The 26,726-nt window shown below is 38.6% G+C and overlaps 1 protein-coding gene across 15 annotated transcripts in view; it reads right to left on the bottom strand.

The window, feature by feature from the left end:
- plekha6 (pleckstrin homology domain containing, family A member 6) overlaps positions 1-26,726 on the bottom strand; it is an 85,544-nt gene that overhangs the window by 3,622 nt on the left and 55,196 nt on the right. For 4 of the 15 annotated variants that reach the window (XM_057845270.1, XM_057845277.1, XM_057845271.1 and 1 more), the window contains 20 exons: positions 23,723-23,904; positions 20,940-21,461; positions 20,369-20,849; positions 20,072-20,158; positions 18,605-18,658; positions 18,302-18,385; positions 14,746-14,814; positions 13,105-13,185; positions 12,692-12,841; positions 12,505-12,600; positions 10,347-10,458; positions 10,126-10,265; positions 8,032-8,199; positions 6,513-6,588; positions 6,131-6,234; positions 5,120-5,278; positions 4,585-4,737; positions 4,025-4,158; positions 3,616-3,764; positions 2,003-2,106 (listed from right to left, as the gene is read on the bottom strand). In XM_057845270.1, coding sequence (XP_057701253.1) covers positions 2,021-2,106; positions 3,616-3,764; positions 4,025-4,158; positions 4,585-4,737; positions 5,120-5,278; positions 6,131-6,234; positions 6,513-6,588; positions 8,032-8,199; positions 10,126-10,265; positions 10,347-10,458; positions 12,505-12,600; positions 12,692-12,841; positions 13,105-13,185; positions 14,746-14,814; positions 18,302-18,385; positions 18,605-18,658; positions 20,072-20,158; positions 20,369-20,849; positions 20,940-21,461; positions 23,723-23,904 — 3,087 coding nt within the window. In that variant the 3' untranslated portion in view covers positions 2,003-2,020. The remainder of the gene's footprint in view (positions 1-2,002; positions 2,107-3,615; positions 3,765-4,024; positions 4,159-4,584; positions 4,738-5,119; positions 5,279-6,130; positions 6,235-6,512; positions 6,589-8,031; positions 8,200-10,125; positions 10,266-10,346; positions 10,459-12,504; positions 12,601-12,691; positions 12,842-13,104; positions 13,186-14,745; positions 14,815-18,301; positions 18,386-18,604; positions 18,659-20,071; positions 20,159-20,368; positions 20,850-20,939; positions 21,462-23,722; positions 23,905-26,726) is intronic. The other 11 variants (XM_057845275.1, XM_057845285.1, XM_057845272.1 and 8 more) reach the window with 10 other exon arrangements.

The following is a 26,726-nucleotide window of genomic DNA, read 5'->3' as shown; positions in this document are numbered from 1 at the left end:
TCAGATGACTTCTGTGTATTTTCTCCAATGCACATGAGTCAGAAAATGCATGTTTCTGTAAATTTATTGGGCTCGAATGAAATTAAAGTGTTACAAATAAACCTTCATGGAATGTAAGTATTCTGTGAAAAGCAATCCCAGAATGAAAGTTCTTCTGTTCAAATTTCACCAACACTGCCTGCTCCCTAAGACGTAAGAGCCTTTTCCTTTGAGCACCTCAAGGGCTGCATAAAGTCCAGCACCTCATGAAGGTAGAACCACAGTAATATTGCAGGGTTTGAGTTCCTTCACTACTCAGATGCCTATCACATGGCAGTCATTAGCCATGTATATGGTGTGGCACACTGCTCAGTGAGGCCAAATTTGCAAACAGCCTAGTGGGTCTGCTCATCTCTACTAATATTACTACTAATACTACTCTACTAATAAGAACGTGCCAATGTTTTACTGAGAAAACCAGTTTGTTCTTTTGTCAGGCAGAGGACAAGGAGCACGGACAAACATCGTAATGTTATGCGAGAAATAAATGACCAAAACCTGGTCTGAAATGCACTTTTTGCTTTTTCCAGATTTAGGCGCAGTACTAAAATAGACCCTACTCATGTGACGTCACAGCCACGCCCCCGCGCCATGTTGTCCGGATACTAGTCATGTTAATGCATTAGCGCTTCGTAAATTCCTCCTATTATGGCGTGTTTTTCTGCTCGTTAACATTAATAATCAAAATGGTGAAGTCGTGTGTGGCGGTCGGTTGCAAAAACAGAGAAGATAGACGGAGAGACTTGAATTTTTACCGTATTCCGAGAGAGCCGAAGAGGAGACCGAGATTGACTGCTGCAATTCGACGAGAAAACTGGGCTCCAAACGACTACCACAGATTATGTAGTAGTCATTTTATATCTGGTAAGATGCATTTAATATATATTTAGAGGGTTTTGGGCTGACAACCACAATTAAGATCATTGCTAGGCTAATCGCCGACAACATACACGTATGTATGTAGTGAGTGCTATCGCTAAACCATATAAACATTAAAAGCCCTAGCTCCATTGACAAATGACATGAAATACATTAGACTTGACAGTGGATGTTAGCAAGAACAAAAGATTTTGAATTGAAAATTTCGTATCTCACCTTCCGAGCACAAGATTCCTGCCGAATTTTCGTGTACGAGGACCTGTTTCACCCAACCAGCAACGTAGCATTTATAAGCCTCCAAGCTCTTAAAGTTTTTCAAACTTTCGTGAGAATAGGCTGATTTTGTGTGGACAAGATAGTTGTAAATATCAGGATATCAGATGTCAGGCGAAGCCAGCGGGTCGAAAAACATCGATTTAGGCATCAAATACGGATCTGGCGAATGGATAAACTGAAGCTTTTCCACGTAACGCCTTTTATGCAACGGATCCAATGAGTTTACAGCGTCAGATAACACCGGGGCTTCCATGAATTGCTCTATAACTTGCTCGACTAATTGAAAACAATGAGAATAGGTCTAAAAAAGAGGTACAATATGGCGGCCGGAAACAGCGACACGCCCATTTTGTGACGTAGGTGAGTAGGGTCTATAGAACCCTAGGTGTTAATTGTTTTTAAGCATACTTTGAATTGCTGAGTGTAATGTTACATTGACCAACATAATCCATATTACTGTACCTCTAAAAATGTTATGTTCAAATATAGAATCACAACTCTCTTGGCTGTCCTAACTGACCAACTGTAACCATTGCTTATGACTTAATGATAAAATTCCAATTGTGAGCAACAGTGAAGATGACCTTTGAAAAAGAGGGCGTTATAACGTAAGTGCAAAAAATGTATTTAAAATTCACAGTAAGATACTGTACATGACTGTCTAAACCACTACATATATTAATTAAAAATGTGAAAGTGAAAAAGTGAATCTGCCTATTCATATTTTCAATTACATCTTCAGCAAGTGAGCAAAGCTGTGAGACAAAACAGGGTAGAACAAAGTTGGATGTGGTGAACAGTCACTTACCTGGTCTGATTCAGGCATTCATAATGAGGAGGTAGGGAAGTCAGCAGAGGAGGGGGGAGGGTGCAGGCTGGTTGGGGGTGTGGGGGGATCTGGGGCACACTGGGCTGGAGTGAAATGAAGGTAGCCATAAAAAGAAAGAAAATGCAACACAAATATCAGCAAACCAAAGTCAAGAGTATTTTTGAGTGACTTCTTTCCCTCACAATCAAACACAACTGAATTGCATGCCTGTTAGAATGTATTGAGACTGAACTTGCTGCATTAAAGTACAGGCAACATTAGATTAGCATCTGTGAAAAACTAAATTTTGTAATGATGGAAACTTCATTCTAAATTGGTAGAGAAGCATATTCATAATACGTTGATAGAGCAACATTAGACGGCATTTGGTGGCAAACATCCTACATAATTTCTTCTAAAAAGGTAAAACAGCCATGGCAATTTATGTGTAAAGTGTAAACATGATTAATACTGTTGAATATAATAAGTAGGCCATGTCAGGATAACTACAATGAAGAATGTTTTTGATAGCTAACTTTATGCAATGCAATTACGACCATAACAACTCTCCATTGCATGTATACAAATGAAACTATGGGCAGATTGTTTTACATATCTGAAATAACCTAAAAAATAGAGCATTTCATGACAAGTAATCAGTCATAGAATTATAGATGTAACAAAAATGTCATATCAAATATTAGACATTATTTTAATGTTTGGCCTTCGCAATAAGTTGATTGACAGCAGTAGCTAACAAGCTGGTTGAACGTGGAGAGTATGTCTGCACGATTTAACGTTGTTAGGGCCCCTGCCTTCGGAGCCCCGCTCATCGCCCTTGTTAATGTATGTGTGTTGATTGCAGGATTGGACAGATGGGTGAGCCTGGGACCAGGTGCGGGTGATCATCGTCATCAGTTCACTTAAACTGGTTCTTGGTCTCATATCATTGCAATATCAACAACTCAACTCCATGAGTTCATGACTCCAGCTTTCATCTAACTTAGAATCTTGGAAACTTGATATTGAACTCATTTTGGTTTTTCCCTAAATCCTGTAATGCTTGCCTGCCAGAACACCTGCCTGGATGTTCACTTGCTCTACCACCTAACTGCCCACCAATTTTTTTTGGACACTATCTGCCACTCCATCAAATCGTAAATAACCACTGCCAGTTTGCCTCCCGTTTCTACGATTGGGTCCCTCATTACCGCAGAACTGTAACAATCATTTGAACATTGCTATTGCAATAGTCCCATCGCGGGACATGCAATTTATTTTTTGAACACGCAAACCAGTTTTTGTTTGCTTTGTAAAAGCAGCAAGTGTGCAGAGACATTGCCTTCTGGATCCCGTTTAGATAAAGCAATGTTCATCATTCACAGATGTATTAGGACCTCCCCCCTTAGCCTGGATTAAACTGTATCATATGAACACAGTGTGGTCATGGTGAGTCAACCACAGTCTTCCGAAACAGATTTGGGAAAGTCATCTAGTGAAAATTCTTCTAGTTTTAATATTGCAATCAATATCGCAATATATCGCAACCCCCCAAAAAGTCGCAATGTCATTTTTTGTCAATATCGTTCAGCCCTAATGGAGAGTGTCCTTACCTGAGAGAAGGCGGCTGCGTCGTGAGGCTTCAGCAGCCAAAGCACAGGAGATCTCAATGCGTTTCTCTTGCTCCTGCAATTGCTGCTGAGAATTGACAGGAGTTCCACCCTCTACAGGGCCATCCAGGACAGGAACAACATTTTGCAGACTGACATTTGGGCAGCACAAAAAGACAAAGATGAGAATGAACTGAAATGTGAAGTTTTTTTTTTTTTTTTTTTTTAATCACAATTCTTTCATCAAGTGATATACTACTTTCTTTGTTAAGTAGGTACAACGAACAAAATGGCAAACATTTTATTCTCTTCTGTTACAGCATATCAATAATAAACATCCTATGATCGTGAATGGCCTTTTGGTGTATCATCGTACAACAGTTAGTTGTTTTTTTTTTTTTTATCAACATACTTGGATTTGGCAATCAGGGTCTTGATCCGCTCAAGTTTCTTCTGCTTTTCTTTCTGCTCCTCAGGGCTCAGGGGGGTGTTATCGTCCATATCCAGATAGCGTTCTGGGATAACAACCTTGTCAGGAGCCATTAGCTAGAAGTTACAATACATTATATGATTTACTGTCCTAGAATAATAGCACAATTTGGATTATTATATTTTTTATTAATCTGGTAAAACAATCTGGCATATGTGTACTGTACATGGTGGGAAAAATATCTGCGAGGAGGGGACTCAATGGGTCCCAAACTGCAAATATGCAGGCATCATCCACTAAGTATTTTAAATGTATAACTTTATCTTTTTTATGATTTTTTAATTAAGAATTAAAAACATGTACCAACATACATTAGATCATTATCGCCATAACAAATATGAATAAGGATAAAAGGATTTTTTTAAACGATATGCTAATGACTGTGTTTTTCATTTACATGAGTGTGTTATACTATTATAACAACTATAACGTTTTCTAAGGAGTTAAAGAAATAATGCACTGATTCATAAAAGTACCCTTACTTCTTTGTTCAGGTCCAGGTCATACTGTTCTGGTTCAAGCTCTAACCGTCTCAAGCGAGCAATTTCCTCACGAGGTGACTCCAGTCCCTGTCCTCTGACTGCTGCTTCTAAATCCTTGATGTCAATCTCATGAGCTGTTACCCTTCGTCGAATCTGCACACATTACCATTGGTATTATAGCTCATTTTAAATTCTAAGTTCAAAACCAACTCAATGATTCAACAAAATTTACTCCTTTCACAATAGCATATCACATGGCTGGCTCTCTACCCAGCCTGTATGTGTGTGTACAATTCTGCAAATTATGAGAATATTCTGATGAATGGTACGAATGAAGTAAGTATACACATTCACATGATCACTGAGTAGGAACCGAATCCATGTTGCCTTCGTAAAGTTAAGCAAATGTACACTACAACATCACCAATCAATTTAATGGAACTTGTAATTGTTGTAATATATTGTAAATTTTGCTGCCTCTTTGCCGGGACTCCTTTGAAAAAGCGATTTTTAATCTTAATATTGTTTCATATACCACTCTGTAGCTCGCCGGTGACTGGCCGCCTGAAAGATTAAGACTCCTCCTTTTGTCCCGTACTGAACTGCTCTGGTTGCGACGGATCCGTTCATTTTGTTCCTCCACACTCATCTTGGACCTAAGCTCAGCTGGAAACACAGCACTTTTTGGACGCTCCTGTGTCAGTGAAGAAGAGGGAAAATATGTTAAGAACTGCACTTCAATTTTTAGATCCCAAACCTCACAAAGTGCTCAGATTATGAGCCTTTATTTCCTTAGTTCAGAAAAACAAACAAGAGAATCAATAGGATTTGAAATGGCCTAGTCAAAGTCTCGACTTGGATTGCCTTCATTACATTGATTGTTTAAATTTGGACCACAGCAAGAATGGTCTTTTCTTGAGTGAAAACTAATGACAGTTCAGGTTTTGTGGCTTGACCTGAAGATGTGAAAAATTAATTGCCAATTAAAAAACAATAATTTTCTTTGTTGCTGCTGAAAGTGGCCCAAACATAAATTTCTTTTAAAAACCTTTTCAAAATAGGCAGGTGAATTTAATTCGTTTTTTTTTTTTTCCCATAATGAATTCAATTGACCAACAATTCAAAACCACATATTATGTTTACTTGGGTTGCCGAAATTTTCGTTGCCCATGCTTTGAACCCTGCATCTTATGGTCCAGTGCATTTTGTTCGTGATTTTTTACAGACTGATGAGCTGCATATATTTTGCTGTGTACATCCCATAATACAATGTGGCCCCCTGTGGCTTATAGTCTGCTGCGGCTTATACAAATTAATGCACAAATACTTTGCATCGTTTTCTTTCAAAATATGGCTTATGGTAAAAAAAAAAAAAAAAAAACATAATTTCTTCATCTGAGATTTTTTTTCTTTTTTTGTTCATTTGTTTTGTGATCTTAAACACTGGCGTGTGAAAATTAAGCAAGACAAATAAAAATTTCAGAATGGGGCAAATAATTCTTCATGGCATAGTAGCTTCACTTGCTGTTAGTGTTGGTTGACCTACCCTCGAAATCCCATTAGGCATTCTGCCATTATGACGGGAAACTCCACCAGACCAGTTAGATGAGTCGTCAGCAGGTGACTTGGTTCTTGGAGGGACAATACCAACTAAAAACAATAAGATTTGGTCACAACTGTGGAAAAGGAGATTATATGCATCACAAAGCTAACCCTGATAACGATAGTTTCATGCTTGACAAAGCATACGTATTATGCATTGGATTAGGAGTTTTTTTCCTTTCATCTGGCATTCAAACATGCCAAAGGGTATGTTTGTAATACCATGTCCCATGAGTTGCTTTGTACTAACCACTGAACAAAAAATATCAGCTGAGTTACACTGCTTAGTTCATATGAAGAATTCACTTGACCTTTTGCTGTTATACCTTTATTCATGGTTGATTGCCTTTCCAGGCCTTGGTCTTGTGGATCACTCATATTGTTCTGCTCTCCGAACTTAATCTGCAAAAGAAGAACACTATATCTAAACTGATTTAAACATACTTTCCAGATTAGAAGATGTAAAGATCTGTTTATTCTGACAATACCCACTCAGATAGTTTGAATCTCGCAAAAACAACATGTAATAGTATGTGGTAAATTGTAATATTTTAATGTTTTATGCTACTATATTTGTATTTCAAAAGGGAATGTACATACAACTATTTTGTTAAAATGATTGGATTAGATTAGATCAAGATTAGCTAATTGGTGATCAGCAATGTTTGGGATGATCTACTCAGACAAAGGTATATGGCGGAAAACACAGACAAGACTGAAAAAGCAGTTTCTGCTCTTGCACCCTTCTTTAAAAGAAACTGCTGTATTTTAAGCCAAAATAACTGTTGTGTTTGATAGAACAATATGTCTATATGCTGCCATAGCAGATTCATGGCGCATGAAGCCCCCAAACTATTTTTAATTTGCCCATTTTACCCTGGAAACCCCCGTTTACAGACGTCGCACAACCGTTTTTGTTTCAACCTAGCCATAAAACGAAGGTAGTTAATTATATTTATTATTCAAAATGTACTTCGTTTTTAGCTTAGAATCATTAATTAATGTCTAATATTTCGTTTTAAAATTTAAATAATAATAATAATCTAAAGAACTATTCACTCGCATATTTTAAACTTTTAAACCAATTATGTCACAATGAAAAAAATGGCGTCTGTAAAGTCACGGGTATCTACCTCATAACTATCGCTTAATTGTATTTTTTTTGTTACTGTCGCATTTTCTCCGATATGTTAGATTATAAATAATCGATCCGAACAAAGAAAAATTGAAGAAAAAAGTTTGAAAGGGTAAATATATGAAAAAGAACATCTCGACCACTCCTTGATGTCTGCAATTTCTGCATCGCGACCCCTGTTATATGACCATGTTTCATCCATAAAATCCCCCAAAAATCATGCTGTGGCCATTCACAGCTGTATCTTAACACTCAGTGATACATGCTACCTGGAGTTTTTGGATCGAAGCAAGGTAAGTACGCGATAATATCTCGTTAAAGTCATGGCGTCTGTAATTCTGCTCTTGCATGCTCTCGCCTCCAGATAGGGTTTTACTGTTTAAAAACCTTTTTTTTTTTTTTTTTTTTTTTTTTTTAAATGCCCTCCTGTTCAAAATTTTTCTTCCCCCAGAAAATTGAGATTTTTAGCTTTCCAATGATGTATCTCACATGCATATCGGACAATTAGGAAAGTTGGTCAAATTGGGTTTCTCAGAGCGGAACTTCAAGTCACCTGAGTGTTTTCCGCCATATATAAAGTAAAATATATATTTTTAAAAATGTAATATTTCAATCATTGTGATTTCACTTTAAAATTGATGGATTTTAATGTTGAGGTTGGAGAACACTTGAGGGTGAGGAACAGCAGAGGCAGAATTTACACAAAATACCTTTCTGATGCAAGAATCTTCAACATCATAGTAACCATCATCGATGCCCAAGCTGCGTAGCCAGATGGTGCTGTCAAAGGGCAAGGGGGGAATTGAGGGGGGAAAGGTGGAGGAAGGATCCAAAGGGTAATAGGACTTGGGAAGGGGGGGCCTTGGGGGTGCACTTTCCTAGATCACCGGAAGGCCAGGGACAGCAGAGAAGAAAAGAGGCAAAAAATACAAAGGTTTGTAGCAAGAGAATCCAGCGCATCAGGAGAGGTGATGATAAGCAAGCTAAATGCAGAGCAGAAAGGAGAGTGGAAACAAGCATGTTCCAAGGGATCACTATGAAAATTCACTAGTAGCAATGGGAAATACGGCCTTGATTTCCTATTAAGTTGTAATAGTATTTCAAAACTTAACACAAACACATTTTATTCTGAAATTGTGTTGTAGTAAAATGCAAAGAGATTAGTCCCTGGCATCAGTAGGGATCACCAAAACTATCACTTTTCAGAATATACTTTATACAGTGCATATATAAATGAGAAATGTGTATATACTATATTGCATTTATGCTGTTTATATAGGCATATGGAATAGCTCACAAGATGTGCCAAAAGTTGCTGAATTATTAAGTGTTTATGTGTGTTATTTTGGATGCAGTGTTTCCGTTGTGTCAACCCATCTGTGGGACAGGGATCAAGGCAGTGATGGCGGGTATCTTTCTACACACCATCTCGGGCTTATCTGTTTTGGGGCTGTCCATTCACCCACTGCCATGTTCAATATGGCATGGTTGAGTTTATACAGTAAACACTTTTTGCGGCTCATACCACAGATGCTGAGTAAGCCACAAGCATGTAGATGAAGGTCAAGCAGGGCATATTTGCAGCGCACTGAGCAGCCACTATTTTTTTGTTTGTTTGTTTGTTTGTTTGTTTGTTTTTAAGATTTCGTACATCATTTTAAACCCTTGATGATTTTTTAAAAAATTCAATTGAAATGTAGTGGACCTGCAACAACTCTTTGTGATGTGTCATATCTAAAATGTTTTTTTTCACTTTGGAAGACTTTGAATGGTTTCAATTCCATGACTTGACTATCACATCTTCCCAATGTAACAAAATGGTGATTGCAAGTAAATATATATATTTTTTAAGATGGGATGCAAATGGAATAACCATGATCATGTCTCCAAGCATAATCGGGTTCAATGATTTTCTAAAGATGAGTTTGCAAAAACACTTTATCTGAATGAGTGGGTGAATCAGATTGTGACATTATAGAAATCATTGAATCAGTGTTATTTTCCTTTTGATTATAGGGGACAGTAAGCACTTTAGCATCATTATTAGTATTTGCATTACTTGTTAATTGGGATAATTGGGGATGCTGTTCAGTTTCTGGGTCATCACTACTAAAATAGGAAATTGAGGGTGCATAAGGATCTGGACCATGGGATGATGTTAACACGTTAGTTTGAAAGATGTCATGGAAAAGCAGGATTGGGTATTCAGGCATAGAAAAATGCCTGGTGGATAGTAGGTTTTCATGACCGTTTGGATGTCCGTGCAACAAGGGGAATCCTGAGTCAGGAAATACATCTTTTCTTAGACCAACCTTCACCTCTTGGTTGCAAATATTTGAGTTTAACCAACCAAAATTTTGGAGCTGCATTCGGGCTTCTACCAACTCGGAATGTTGATTGAGAGTAGAGTCCTGGCATTCTAAATGCACATAATCAATGTCTCTGGAGTTGGATGTACCTACAAAGTTGTTAAACTGAGAGTTGTTTCTGCATGTAATATTTTGCTCTGTTTCTTCAATAACTGTATCCAATCTACCCAAGGACTCATTCAAACTCTGCACAGCTAAATCAGAACGAGGAACTATGCATTCATGGGTGTAAGAGCTATTTTTGGGCAGATTTTCTGTAGTGATGTTTTTCTCAGGTTCTCTATAACTTGTTGGTCTTGATTTGAGTCTGGGTTCAGTGTAGAATTGAGGTGCTATGCAAGATTTGGGACGGGGTTTAGGGATAGATCTTGTTCTAGTATGTGAGACAGGTGTTGGAAAGGGGTTTACGCCTTGCTGGGTGTGTCCGGTGCTTACCTCCGGCCCCAGCTGTTTAGAGGGAGAAACCTGGGAGCCAGGCACTGGGGAATAGGGGCTGAGAGGGCTGGTGAGGCTTACTGAGCTGAGGGGACTGGCTGGACTATTGGTGCTAAAGGAGCCTGAAGCACCACTGGCCACTGTAGAAACACAGAATAAGAAAGGTGATAGTGAGAAACTTGCATTTATAGTCAACCATAGCATTTTGTTTTTAATAATACCTTTGTGCTTTGCTGTATCTGTGCCTCTTGATGAATGACTTTTGTGTAGACCCTCTAAAACATCCTGGACTCTCCAAAACTCTTTCTGTATGTGCCTTCGAACCAATTCACTCTGCCGAAAGCAGACCAAAAAAACCAAAACACTAATTCATTTTCCATTCCACTTATCCTCACAAAAGTGCTGAAGCATATACCAGCTGACAGGGCATGAGGTGTGGTACACCCTGAATTGTTGCCAGCCACTCACAGGGCACAAGGAGATAACAAATCACACACACAGTGGGACACACACTAGGGACAATTTGAAGTGGTCAATCAGCCTACCATGCATGTACATTGGGTCAAATAAGTATTTAGTCAACCACTAATTGTGCAAGTTCTCCCACTTGAAAAGATTAGAGAGGCCTGTAATTGTCAACATGGGTAAACCTCAACCATGAGAGACAGAATGTGGTAAAAAAACAGAAAATCATATTGTTTGACTTTTAAAGAATTTATTTGCAAATCATGGTGGACAATAAGTATTTGGTCAATACCAAAGTTCATCTCAATACTTTGTTATGTACCCTTTGTTGGAAATAACGGAGGCCAAACGTTTTCTGCCTCTCTTCACAAGTTTTTCACACCCTGTTGCTGGTATTTTGGCCCATTCCTCCATGCAGATCTCCTCTAGAGCAGTGATGTTTTTGGGGCTGTCATTGGGCAACACGGACTTTCAACTCCCTTCACAGATTTTCTATGGAGTTGAGATCTGGTGACTGGCTAGGCCACTCCAGGACCTTGAAATGCTTCTTACGAAGCCACTCCTTTGTTGCCCTGGCTGTGTGTTTGGGATCACTGTCATGCTGAAAGACCCAGCCACTTCTCATCTTCAATGCCCTTGCTGATTGAAGGAGATCTTCACTCATAGTCTCTCGATACATGGCCCCATCCGTTCTTTCCTTTGCACAGATCAGTCGTCCTGGTCCCTTTGCAGAAAAACAGCCCCAAAGCATGATGTTTCCACCCCCATGCTTCACAGTGGGTACGGTGCTCTTCGGATGCAATTCAGTATTCTTTCTCCTCCAAACATGAGAACCTGTGTTTCTACCAAAAAGTTCTACTTTGGTTTCGTCTGACCATAACACATTCTCCCGGTCCTCTTCTGGATCATCCAAATGCTCTCTAGCGAACCGCAGACGGGCCTGGACGTGTACTTTCTTCAGCAGGGGGACACGTCTGGCAGTGTAGGATTTGAGTCCCTGGCGGCGCATTGTGTTACTGTGGTCTCAGCTCTCTGCAGGTTATTCACTAGGTCCCCCTGTGAGGGTCTGGGATTTTTCTTCCCAGCCTGGTGCAGGTCTACAATTTTGTCTCTGGTGTCCTTCGACAGTTCTTTGGTCTTGGCCATAGTGGAGTTTGGAGTGTGACTGACTGACTGACTGAGATTGTGGACAGGTGTCTTTTATACCGATAATGAGTTAAAACAGGTGCCAATAATACAGGTAATGAGTGGAGCCTCGTTAGACCTCGTTAGACCTCGTGAGAAGAAGTTAGACCTCTTTGACAGCCAGAAATCTTGCTTGTTTGTAGGTGACCAAATACTTATTTTCCACTCTAAGTTGGAAATAAGTTCTTTAAAAATCAAACAATGTGATTTTCTGTTTTTTTTTTTCCACATTCTGTCACTCATGGTTGAGGTTTACCAATGTTGACAATTACACGCCTCTCTAATCTTTTAAAGTAGGAGAACTTGCACAATTGGTGGTTGACTAAATACTTATTTGCCCCACTGTATTTGGCAGGAAATCACATAATCCGGTTCAAACCCTCACAGACAATTGAAGAACATTCAAACTCCACACAGGAAAGCCTTGATTGAACCCTTGATGTCAGAACCGTGAAGCAGATCTGCTCCCCACTGATCCATTGTGCCGCCCAAAACAAATTATGAATAAATAAATATATTCAATATGATGCAGGATGTTTGAACTATAGTTTAACAACTATTGCTAGACCTTAGTTTATAAGGATTAAATAATTGTGTATAATAATGCATTAATAATGATGAATGGAAAAAAATACCACTACCAAGAGGGCTTCCACTTTTCTGGACACCATTCATTGTAAAACATTGCCAAACATCACAAATTTTGGAACAAAAGGAATGACCAATTACCTGCACGCCTGCATTAAGTTGTTCCCATAGATCTCCATGAATGGCATGAGCCTCATCCTCTAATGCTTCAAATTCCATACGAGTGGTAGTTAAAGCCTGAAAGTACAATTCAGTCAGTCTCCGATTGCATTGTTTATGCTATTGGGATTGTTTCATAAATCCACCCAGTGTTTCCGGATTGTCCTACATTTGAGGCATGGGAGAGCTCCCCTCTGATGTTGATTAGCTGGTTTTGTAGGGTTTCTTTTTTGAAACGTAGCTTTTCCATTGCCCCAGGCTGGTTATGGTACTTCTCCATTTCTTGATGAGTAGCCACCAATGCCTCCTCAAGGCTGTCCTGTCAACAGCAACCACAACAGAGACATGTCACCACAAAAAGCTACAGTAAAAAGGCTTTATTTTGAAACTGTAAGAAAGTCAGCAGAAGAGAGACATAAAACTGCATGCTCTGTTGCTGTGAATCATTAATCAAAAAGTGCACGTTTCAGTACTTGTTTTACTTGTATGTTTTTTATTCTGCTTTTAACGACTAAAGCAGTTCATTAATGAACTCGTTGATGTGTTACATCGTGAAATTAGATTTTTTTTTTCTCTCTCTACCTTGTCCATTCGCAGTCTGTGGACCACTGCTTCGTGATCTTTCACAATGTGATTCTGCTCACACAGCCGGCCCAAGAGTTTCTGTGTGAGACACCATGCAAACAACCAAAAAACTGTGATTAAAGCTAATAACAGATGATAGTTGATAATACTGAAGGAAACGATCAAACGAACAAACTGTATACCACAGGAAAAATTCAGGAAATATCCCAAACAAATTCAGCAGCCGATCCTAGTATACTAGTATTTCCATTTCAGTTTGTTTTACACTTATGTTTCCAAAACACTTACGTTTCTACATGTGCATGATTCATTTTAGAAGTAAGGTTTATGTTTCAGAATTACATATATTGAAAACAAGGTCAATGCATGATTTGTATTATAACTTGATAAAAAGGAGCCATGACAGTGACCTTACCAACACCCTTGAGGTGAACTGAAAGAGCGATTTTGAGTCAAGACCTCTGATAAAACATCAGTGACCTGAGACACCTGATAGAACTATCACTTCTCTAGATTAATAAAGATTTAAAAAACTATATAGGCACATAAGAAAATACAATTACACCTACACACTCATTCTTGTCTTCGGGGCGAGTCGGAACAGGGCCGTACGGTCCCAGGCCAGTTCCCCCTTGATTTTAATGCAACATACACCAAGGATGTGGGGTGGCTGGGACCAGTTCATGACAGTTGCCTCCCCGCCACAGGCCCCACTATTCCCGCAGTGTGCCTTGTTGGTTGGGGGGTGTCGGCGGTGGCTGGATTGTGGGGGGTGGTGGCACTTCTTATCAAGGCCGGTTAATGGGGGCGCATGTGGTCCGTGGGACCACCCTGCATCCCAGGGGGATAACTTCGACCCCATTGATGGAGCTGTGAGAGGGGAGTGAGCTGTGCTGCTCACCTCCCCCAATTGGCTGGGGAGGGGCTGTGGCCCTGTGGCGACTCCCACACAGTATTTCCATTTGTCTGCAGGACTATCACACGTCTGATGGGATTCACGCATGACTGGGTGCAATCAGAAGCACTCAAGTAGAGAAACTATTGGTGCCAGGATTAGCGATCAGGCAGCATAGAATAGGATGTCAACAAATCTACACTTCACATAATGTACAGTATTATATATTCACATAATACTGGATTTTACACCTCCCATTGCTGATTTGTGTACGCTCCACCCTACCTAATCACATCTCTTTCGGACTCTTCCCCCCCTCCAATTTTTCCCCTCCGTCATCAGGCCCCCCACATGGTGTCAACCGGAAATACAATTAGCTAATGATAGCACTATTATATTCCTATTCATAACCCCTTCCTGCTCACTGCATTTCCTAATAAATGAAACACAACGAATAATCACAATGGGAGTATATTATACTCTCATGTGATACCTTAAAACTGTTCGGACCAATAGGAAACTCAGATACTCCATGTTAAGCAGCTAAACAGGACAATTTAAAAGAAAAAGAAGAAAGCACGACAAGAAAATATACACTTACTGAAAGACTGATAATAACTGCTTTAAAAATATGATAATGATAATAATAATAATTATTATTATTATATGTACAATTTTGTTGATAAAATGTATTTTTAAATTATGTGCAAGATCATCTGTAGTGTGATGGGGATTTCACTTACGCTTGTTTCAATTTCATTTAGCTTCAGTGTTGGATGTAACTCTCTGTAGACGTCATGGAAAGGAGGCACCTGTGAAAAAATAAACAACGACAAAATATTTGATCCTCAACATGAAGGGAAAGCTTTTATAAGACAATCCATTTTTCCAAAAACCTGGAATACACTGCAACGTGGGAAGTATTTCCTTTTTTTTTTTTTTTAATCTATACAGTGGTGCTTTGAGATACTTAGTTAGGTGTAGTTTTTCATATAAGCCTTCATCTGGCAGATTTTTTTTTCTGTTGCTGAAACTAGTGTGCACAATTTTGAAATACCATTGCTTTGATATTGCAGTGAACTCAATTCAACTTAGTTCATAATAACAGAGGGGGTCCCCAAACCGGTCCTCAAGGCCCGTTGTGGGTCCTGACTTTTGTTCCGACCGATCCGGCACAGACAGTTCAAGCAATAAGGTTTCTGCTAAAACAAGCAGTACCTGACTGCAATCAACTGATTGCACTTGTAAAACACCAGATTGGAGAAAACGTGTTATCTTGTTTGGTTGTAATGAAATCCAACACCCACTATGGCCATATGTGGAATAAGTTGGAGACCCCTGCAATAAGGTGAACTTAGAAAAATACCTAGTCCTTTAATACCAAAGGGACTTCAAGTCAGTTTTATCACATGCTACAGTATGTACTTAAAAACAACCAAACAACTTCCTGAAGAACATCTCGGCTTTTCCGAATGTTTATATATTTTTTTTCTGTTTGGAAGTTGGAATGCTCATGTAAGAAATTAAACTTGTATCGCAAAGCACTACTGCATTTTTTGTTTGATGATGAATCACTAAATACTTTTAAACAGACACAATTTGATGATGCATTGATTTTTGATACCCATTTATGAATAAATACATATTGAATGTTCCACATAACAAGAAAATAAAAAAAGACAACAACAACAACAAAAAACAACCAAAACAAACACACAAGTAACTGTCTTAGAACCTCCCACAACTAAATTGTTGATAACAACCGATAAAACCTAAGCAGTAAAGAGTGCATCTCATGTTGCATGGTGATCGACAGGACGTCAAATTCAGAATACATTTATTGAAACAAAATAAATGTAATTAGTTAAATAGCACTGTTTTATGGCTAAAAATGACACTACAAACATGGCATGATGATTGATGGCAAACACTGCTATACACAACTATGTTATCTGAAACCACATATTACAAATGCATAACAACACACACATACAAACTCGACCTGGACAAGATAAAGTCAACTGAAGGGCTAATACAATTAGTCAAGTTAATGATGGTTACAGTATAAAGTACAGTATGTAAATAAACATACTGTACTTGGAGGAAAAGAGCAGCAGTGCTTGTTGAGCTGATATGAATGAACGTTTTACAGGTCAAATGTTAAAACAAACAAGTCTCTTAGTACTGTAAAAATGTGTTATCGTTTTACCAAGGTGGAATTAGTGGTTTCAACCACATATTTAAGCATACAAAGACTATATTATAAGATTCAGGCTCATAATCTCAAGGAATTTGGTGTTCATGTCAAGAATGAGTTTCAGTATACAATTCCAGAACATAAAGGAGTAGAATTGCAGTGATTTAATTCACATGTCTGTTTTTGAAGAGAGACAGAGAAGGAGAGGTTGAGGGGGGTAGACAGTGTGTGTGTGAGAGCTTGCGAGCCTTTACGTTAAATACCGTAGCAGCATACATTTAGGTAGCTTTTTACATTCTAGTAGAACAATTTATTTCACTGTCAGAAAAGTAACTGTTTTTGTTTTTCATAATTAATCCTGATGCATCAAAATAAGCCTGCCACGAACAACCTGTATGGTAAGCTAAACTGATCTTTTGTGGCTCATTTCTGAACGATGATGTGTGGTTTCTATGACTTGGACAGGTGTCAGTTATGGCGAATAAATGTGATTTTTAGTCAAGTCAGCGTTAAGTATAATGACCAAAATATTTTTAATTCCGTCTTGTTGTAAATTTTAACATTTAACCTTAAATTAACCTGTGTTTAGTTCATTTAAGAGGTTATCGTGTCAGATAAAACACTGAGATTTAATTGAGATGTAGGGCCAGTAGGATCAGACCAGGGGTCGCGTTAACCGAATATTTTCCGTCGTTGACCGATTTTTTAAAACGGTGACGGAAAAAACTGAAGTCCATCTGTCATTTTGACAGGTTGCAATTCACACCCCAGACCACAGGGTGGCGAGTGAGCATATTAATTAGCTATTGTCTCTCTTGATGCATGACGTCGTTAACCTTACTCTGAAAAATGTCAAGGCAACTGAGTGTCCGAAGTTTCTTCAAAAAGCCCCATAACGACGATGGTGTTGATAAAAGAGGTGAAAAAACAGGGACTGCACAAGCGGGCACGCAATTCAAGTCCATGCGCACCAGGAGGAAGGTGTAAGACTCCGTTCAGGCCACAGCAGGTGAACTGTTAATTTCAAAACAAAAACAGCTGACTGTAGCCTACCTACTGGGGCCACAGTCAGCTGTTTTTGTCACTACGGAGAAAAAGTTACATATTCATCTGCTTGATGTGTGATGGCACGGTGTGGATTCTCTGTTAAGCTTGTTCGGACAGAATATTAATTTAAAATGAATGAAAACTAAATACTATTGAATATGTTTAAGCGGTATGCAATGTTAAGAGTCTTGTTAGCTCGAATTGCTGTGTCCAGCGGCTGTAGCTCTGCTGCTCTCTGTGAACTCTCTATTCAAGCCGGAACGCGCGCGGCTCTTAAGTGTCTCTGTCACGTGACTGTGTCGTAGCCGGGAATGCGCTTGGCCAAATGGACACACAAGTACGGAAGGTGAATTACGCCAAACAAAGGGTCACCACAATGTCATTATCATCATTTTAAAAATTTAAGTGACGGGTAAAAATAGATTATGACCGGATTTTTATGACCCTGTCAGTCAAAATGACAGACAACGAAAAAGTCTAGCGCAACCTCTGGATCAGACTCATTGCAAAGAACAAATTATGCACTTGGCCCAAAAGACAACTGATGTTGAGATTTTGCCAGTCTTGGAAAACATTAGCACCATTACTAATCGATTCACATGGCATATAGAGGTTGAATGGAATTCAAAATAAAATACATTTGTAAAGATTTCTTTCTCATTTTTGTCCACTTCTTGCTGGAGAGTTATTTCCCTCACACATCACTTGTGGGTTTCATAAAAGGGAATGTGTGACAATACTCATTTCATAGTGATGGAAAACAGAAAGAAATGTGCATGAAGTTATTAAGAGAACATTGCATGCAGACAACAATACAGAGAAAAGAGAGGCAGGCTTTGGAAAGAGTGGATCATCTGCAGGATTATTAGGTTGACCTTGAATGAGATATGCAATTCATTTTGTTGATACAAAGTTTGACTCTAAAGTTTCAAAATAGTGTCATAATCAAATGTTTTATTCAAAGGGACCATCTGCTTAAGCTTGAACTTTCTAAACATAGCAGTTTTGCTAGTTGAAGCCTGCCTCCCTGCTGCACTCTCTCTCCCCTCTCTTACTTGTATACAGAGCTTTGCTGCTGAGGAGGACCTCTCCACCCTTCGGGTAACCATAGTACCAATTAACCGGCTTCCCTCCAGTACCTGAAGATTTAGCTCAATTAATTACAAACACCTCACAGTCACAACAACCTTGCTTGGAAGCCAGCTGAAAAAGCGCTTGACTGTATTTAGTGATAATTCAAATAATCCTTAGAAGGCGCAAGGGAAAATACGAGATGGTGTAATGAAGTATTGACAATGTCTGCATTTACCGTGAAAGACACATATGATTGTACAAAGAATGCAGATGTGTGTGCCTACCTGCTGGTCTAAATAATCCAAGTTGCGTTGGAGCTGGAGATCTAATATGTCGTCCTGAACCGAGCAGAAGCAACAGCGACAGATATGGTAAACACACAGACACATGCAGCATTGACAGACACTTTTCAGATCAGGCAGAAGCAGAGCAAACAAAGCACCCAATCGACGTCATTGGAAAAATTATCATATTTGGTTGTTTGTTCTTTTGAATTAATTATTTCATGTTAAAGACAATAACTACTAAGCGGACAGTAAAAAGTAACCTTATAAAATATATTACATTTAAAATACCCAGCTATCATCCCTTCATGCAACCACAATTTTATGCATGCCAAAAATAATTTGTAAAAGAGTCCAATATAACATGAATAAAAAGTGCATATTCTGCATATATTTTAACTGAGGGAACAATGCTAATTATGCCCCAAATTTTAAGAATCAGCATAATTAATCTAATTGATGGGTGTTGAGGTAAAGGCATGCAGTAATTTATATTCAGAAACAAAACCATCATCCAAATGGGGGTTTACTTTATAAGAAATACGTTACTCAGGTTGTACTTGTCCATGTAAATAACTGAAAGTTATTTGTTTTGATTTTGCTTGAAACAAGGCATCAGCCTGATTAGTATGATTAGTTTTAAACTTTTTAAGCTTGGTAAATACAAATTCAGAGATGCATAAAAAGGTCTTTGAGCCACAGACAGAAGCTGGCCAATGTCTTACTAGTCATAAAAATTAAAAATTACAATTGCCTTACTACTGAAATGTTAATTTCATAAAACATCATAAGATACTGTACAATCCGCTTCTCTATATTTGACGTTTACATTATTCATGCATGTGTGTGGATGACTTATGCAACACACAAATGTGGTGGGACGACTCTTGCAGCTCTCACGTGCGGTTATAATTCATCTCTTGGCCTCATAGAAGTTCAGCAATTGTTAAAAAAAAAAAAAAAGTATGGTGGCAACTGTGGCATGTTGCATTGTGCTAATAACAAATAACTACAAAATGAACAAGATCTCACATGTGATGGCGCGACAATGGTGCCATATAAGAATAAGCATGAGTTGCATATCCGAACAGTATTTTAGTATATGGGTAAACAACCGTCAATGGTTTCCACGACTGCACTTTATCTGTTTGGCTCACTTGTAACACCAAATGACTGACAAGCTACTAAAAATATTAACCAGTACCACCTTATTTTCGATGTGTCAAATGCACCTTAATTTCGATGTGTCAAATGCAACTGGGCAAGCAGAAAGGAGAGGAAAATGTCTCAGAGAAAAGTGTTGTGTAGATGGTTAGGACAGAGCAACTTAATGAACTGTTAGTGGTTGCATAACAAACCTTCACTGTATTCATACCAATGGACCTACCACCACATACGTAATTATTTAAAAACGATCTGTTGTGTTATCTATACTGAAATGCATTGCAGCACATTGGCAGCACATACCATTTTATTGTGGATGGAAGGGGATACAGGGTAGTTGTGGTGGTAAAATCCTTGATTTATGGACCTCCTATCACCAGAGTGGTCATACTGAAGGAAGGGAAGACCATAATGAGGAAAGAGTAAGATGGAGGTAAGAATGACAGCAAGGACTGGAGAAATGTGAAAGTGATCAAACTTTTACATGTTCATTCATATCCTTTTCAGGTTAATTGGACCCCCCACACGAAGGAAATTAAACACCTAAAATCCCAAACAATTTTTGTGATTGTACTGTAGTTAACAATTATGTTTTCTCACCTTTGGCGAGCTGAGTGATCTCCTTAGGTTATAGACCGATGGATCAGCATAGATTACATCATCTCTCATCCGCCCCGAATATCGGTCAAAGCGTGCAGATGGGGATCGAGCCGGTGAGGCAAAATTGTGTGATACTGGTGAATAGACCCCCGCAGAGGACAAGGATGGTGACCTGGGCACAGATCTGGAACGCGGCTGGATGGAAAGACGTCTCATAGACTTCTCAACTCCACTGTAGTATTGTGGTCCCCAAGAGTCCCTAGGGGTTGGCGGACCATACAAATGGTGAGGCCCATCCCTCATTGAGCGGCGTTTTTCCTCAACAGCCCAGCGGTGGTCATATCCCCCCACAGCAGAGACGGAACAAATGCTGTCAGGTCGAACACCTGGTGGGTACAGCGGGTACTCCTCCAAATACTGGGGTCCACTAGGGTAGCCATAGTAATTGAATCCTTGGCTCACTGGGTAATAATGGGAAGGGCTGGAAAAACAAGAACTACCAAGTTAGATTTAATTTCTAAATGACACAAATTGTCGTTTTACGATATTTATGATTGTAAAGTATGTATACCTATTGATGTCCTCCTGTGACACCATGACTCGTCGCTGGTTAACCCAATGCTGTAGTTGTGCCATTGAACTTTTCCTTTGGGCCACTTTCTCAGGGGCAGTTCTCGGAACAAAACCCCTCCTCAGCACTACATTCTGGTGCTGTTCCTTTGGTGGGTTGACAACTCCTTCTGGTTTTCTTTCAGGTGTACAAGTGCTGTGATTTTGAGAATGAGTTGGTTTGCTGTCATAGTTTTGGGGTTTGACACTGGGAGGAAAATGACTGCTCCAACCGTTTGGATTGTGGTTTGTTTGAGAATAGCCAGGCCCCCCACCTTCATCTTCGGTTTTTCCTCCGCCATCTCCTTCTCTCCCATTTTTGTGCACTTTGTCATGATCAGAGCAAGTGGTTGATAGTGGGGGTGTTTCCAAGTTGTCAACCCCATTGTCATTTCCGCTAGGTGCTGTCTGTTGTTTCAATTCTATTTGCATGTCAGTGTCTCTCATAACCATGGGCTGCTCAGCTGTGATAGCCGTGTTTGATCTAAAACGACGAAAAAAAAAAAATAGAAATAAATATATGGCGGAAAACACAGACAAGACTGAAAAAGTTTCTGCTCTTGCACTCCTCTTTTAAAGAAACTGCTGTATTTCAAGCCAAAAGAACTGTTGTATTTGATATATTATATGTCTATATGCTGCCATAGCAGATGCATGGCGCATTAAGCCCCCAAACTATTTTAAATTTGTCCGTTTTACCCTGGAAACCCCCGTTTACAGACGTCGCGCAACTGCTTCTGTTTCAACCCAGCCATAAAACAAAGGTAATTAATTAAATTTATTATTCAAAATGTCATTTTTAGCTGAGAATCATTAATTGATGTCTAATATTTCATTTAAAAAAAAAAACAACTTTAAAAAATTATTCACTTGCATATTTACACTTTTAAACAAATGACGTCACAAGGGGAAAAAAAGGTGTCTGTAAAAAAGTCACGGATACCTACCTTATAACTATCACTTTATTGTATTTTTTTTTTTGTTACTGTCGCATTTTCTCCAAAATGTTAGATGATAAATAATCGATCCAAAGAAAAATTGGGGAAAAAAAAAAAAAACTTTAAAAGGGTAAGTATATGAAAAAGAAAATCTCGACCACTCTGATGTCTGCGATTTCTGCATTGCGACCCTTGTTATAATACCATGTTTCACCCATAAAATCCCTAAAAAATCCAGCTGTGGCCATTCACAGCAGTGTGTTGCCACTCTGTGATACATGCTACAAGGAGTTTTTGGATCGAAAAAAGGTAAGTACTCGATAATATCTCGTTAAAGTCATGGCATCTGTAATTCTGCTCTCGCGTACTCTCACCTCTCGATAGGTTTTTGCTGTTTAAATCTTTTTTGTTTTTTTTTAAAGGCCCTCCTGTTCAAAATTTTTCTTCCCCCAGAAAATTGAGATTTTAAGCTTTCCAAGGATGTATCACACATGCATATCGGACAGTTTTGAAAGTTGGCCAAATTGGGGGTCTCAGAGCGGAACTTCGTGTCACCTGAGTGTTTTCCACCATATATATATTTGGGGGAGAGAGAGAGAGAGAGAGAGAGAGAGAGAGAGAGAGAGAGAGAGAGAGAGAGAGAGAGAGAGAGAGAGAGAGAGAGAGAGAGAGGGAGAGAGACAGAGAGACAGAGACAGAGAGAGACAGAGAGAGAGATTCATATACATATATATATATTAGGGCTGTCAAACGATTAAAATTTTTTAATCGAGTTAATTACAGCTTAAAAATTAATTAATCGTAATTAATCGCAATTAATCGCAATTCAAACCATCTATAAAATATGCCATATTTTTCTGTAAATTATATATATATTCTGTAAAATAAATTGTTGGAATGGAAAGATAAGACACAAGATGGATATATACATTCAACATACGGTACATAAGGACTGTAATGGGCATTTCATTCTACTGTCATTTAAATCTGTCTATGCTGTCCTCACTCCGAAGCGTCTACTTTTTCCAAAGCTAAACAGCTAGTGAACGACGCCTTAATAATTAGACTTCTTCCTTTTTCATCTGATTTATTAATAAAATGGCCTCAAACCATTGTCCTCTTTAGACCGTTGTAAAACTATAAAATAAAAGTACACAAGCATTGCATTAGCAACAATGTTAGCTTAGCACGCTATACAGGTTCACTAAACATAAACAAAAAACGTGTCATACAAAAAAATGTAACATTTCGCTTACTAACATAATATGTACATTCTTTACAACAACCATACTTACGGACAAATCTTGTCCAAGGATCATATAAGCACAACATTATCAGCCCGAGACGTCGTGCAGCCATAATGAACTGGCAAGAAAACAATAAACCATGTGGCAAAGCGACCACAAGAGTTCGCTGTTGGACAGCACAAAAAGCCTTGCTGTAAAACTTACCAAAAGGCAGAAGACTTTCTGAGCGGGACATATGCGTTAATTGCGTCAAATATTTTAACGTGATTAATTTAAAAAATTAATTACTGCGCGTTAAAGCGATAATTTTGACAGCCCTAATATATATATATATATATATATATATATATAAATACATTTAATCAACACAGACTCATATAGATAAATTTGGAACGGCCATGTTGACATGCTTAATCTCTAAAGGTCGGGAGCCAGGACTTAAAAAATATAAACTCTGTGTGAACTGTGTGCTATTCAATAAGTGTGCTATGCCTGTTTACCATGCTGCCTGTATGCAACATATTCTATTTGAATATTCTGTGTAAGTGTCAGTGGAGCACCTTTGTGATGGATTAACGTTGACCTCCGCAGCCTCGCTCATGGCTGTGATCCACTCCCTCTGCTCTTCATAGCTGTCTGTGCTGAAGTAATATGTTCTTGTTCCAGCATGTTCTGCCTGGACGCAAAACACAGCAGGAGTATTCAACTCGTCATTTTCGTCCTGTTCCTCTTCCAACCACACCTACGGATGGAGACAGAACAAAAACACATGAGAAAAAAGTAATCTTCGAACACTTTTGTTTTGTAATTTTCAGCCAGTTATTTGAAACAAATTCATTCTTCTCATGCATGGCAAATGTCTACAGATGTTCTTCTGTCTTTTTAAAGAAATGTTTATTGAATTTTTTAACATTGGACATATTGCTTTTTGAAGACAAGACAACAAGAAAAACTTTTCTGCACAATTTTTTGTTTCTTTTTTCTTTATAGCCAATGGCAACCAAAGTAGCATGCACTATAAAGTAAACAGGCATGCAAAATGGCACACAGACGTGTTAATAAGAAATGCAATCACCACTTGTACCTGCTTTATTTCTAAACCCAAACAGGAAACAAGGAGTGAAGGCCGCCAGACCTCACAGGTGGTGGGTAAATACAATGTGGAAGGAAGAAAAGATAAGGAGGGGTCAGGGTTATGGGTTGGGATTATGCAGGTCTTGTTGAGTATTAAATGATTTTATTATTATTATTTTGGGTGGAAGGAGGAGGTTGGATCATCTTTTAAATATACATTTGAAAATAGATTGAAAAATTACAACTTGTATACCAAATAATACAGTAGCTCCTGTCTAAATAAAATCATATTGTATGAAGTCAACAGTCACTTCCTATTTCAGACGATTTACACTAGCATTTTTTACAACTACCGTTAGATGGCAGCAGAGCCAAATAAGAGCGAATCAGTAAGAGAACAGAGAAGTGGCATCTTTATTACAGAGGAACCATTAACGCTGAAACATAATGCTATTATTTGAGTCCATATTGGAGCGCAGTCCAAAGCTGATACCCTACACCACTGTAAGATATTACAAATGGCACTGCTTTCCATTTCTGCAATAAAGATCAAGCCCATACACAGCACCCTCTCCCACTACTCTCTGTACATGAAATGACGTAGCAATAATTTCACATTTGCCTTTTAATAATATAGAGGTATTTAAAGTGTATGAACAGCAAAAATATTACAACCTAGTGCTGAAGGACTCCTTTTTTCAAGCTTGAAATACAGAAATGTCCCGCCTACTGCAGTGACAGCAATGTGATGCAACGGGCTCACTAACTGAACAGCACCACCCAGCAGTAACGTAGCAACAGAGGAGGGGCAGTGTGTAAGTTTGTGTGTGTGTGTGTGTGTGTGTGTGTGTGTGTATGTGTGTGTATATATATGTCCTTTGTTCCCCATCGTTCCTTGTCAGTTAACCTTCGTTTCAGATTCAAGGAGGAAAAGTGGTAGTGAGAATTATAGTATTCAGTATATACTAGTATTACACACTATACAGAGACGATGTGATGGCTTACTCTAAGTAGGGCTACATACCACAATTCTAGGTTACAGTGAAACCGGGAACATCAGATATCTTATCAGCGTATATGTTTTAAGGACAAACATCTAATTGATGTTGAGGGTGTTTCGAAGATTTAAAACAATCACTGTTGAAGTACAAGGCATCACTCGTGGTATTTTTAATCCTAAAAATCATGTGTGGAAAACATTCTATTTTAGGCGAAGTGCTGTCAGTATTAAAGATACTAAATCCAAGCAGGTCACTCGTTGGCCCTAGACAAAGCCATACCGTGCCTATCATCTACTTCATATAGCCATGTGATCTGAGTAATACAAAATTTCCAAAAAAAGAATACGATAATGAAAAGTGAAGCTTTATAAAACACACATAGTTTGACATACCGTAAACATTGGATAATACAAATTAGCATTTGGGTTTGATTTATCCTGTGTGGACCAAGTGACACGTTTAGTCACATAATTTTTCAAGCTTATACAAGGTAAAAAAGAGGGGGGGGGGGTAATGCACACAATTGAAGATCCTCAGATCAGAATCAATCATTGTACATGCATACATAAAATATCATTGGTTGCATGAACATTTCCTCTTTTCATGATTTTTGTTTTTCTTTTCTGCATATTAACGGCTTAGATGTTTTGACTGTAGCGAAGTGGAGACTCAAGATCAGGGCCGGAGTGGGACTCATTTTCAGCCCGGGAATTTCATGCCGTAGACCGGCCCACTTTATATTATTTAAATAGGGATGTCCCAGTCGCATGTTATGGCACCGGTGTCCGAGTCACCTGATTTTGAGGATCTGCCGAAAAAGAGTCCCGATCCGATACCGAAAAAAATATATACATTTGAACAAAAGTTCCAAACTTCTTACAGTACTTCCTCATCCTCTTTTTCTGGGAGTGTTGCAGAGGATAAAATGGATATATTTTTGTGTCTTTTGGAAATGCCATTGTATTCTGGGTTATTTTGTTACTTTTTAGCTTTAAAAATAAAATAATAATATGTAATTGTACTGCCCAAAACAGTGCGTTTTTGTGCACTGTCCAACAGCTAGCTAGCATTGAATGTCCTCCAATAAAACACAAGTCTTGGTCTTTTCTTGTTTTTGTATGAAGTAATTTGTAAAAAGTTTGTGAAATTCTAACATAGAAACACGCATGCATTCAACACAATTGCACAATACACACCGGTATGCAAATACCATTGAGTCACCACACTTCACTTGAGCTACAAGCTATAAGTAGCCTATAGGTAAGCTTCCACACAACATGACTTATTAACAAATTTCGTTCATACAGCTCTTCCCATTATACACACAGATAGATTTAAAATACTTACATAGTTTCCAAGGCAGAAACATAGCGGAACCTCCAAACACTTTTTCTTTCACAAAGAATTCTGATCAATTCAAGTAAATTTTATGGAACTTTAAAGACACCACATATGTAGTATATGCACTATGTGTCCCATGATCACCCTT

This window comes from Corythoichthys intestinalis, chromosome 9 (genome assembly GCF_030265065.1).
Source record: "Corythoichthys intestinalis isolate RoL2023-P3 chromosome 9, ASM3026506v1, whole genome shotgun sequence".
NCBI classification, from domain to species: domain Eukaryota; kingdom Metazoa; phylum Chordata; class Actinopteri; order Syngnathiformes; family Syngnathidae; genus Corythoichthys; species Corythoichthys intestinalis.
Note: the sequence above shows the minus strand (reverse complement) of the source record. Positions and strands in the feature narration are given on the sequence as shown.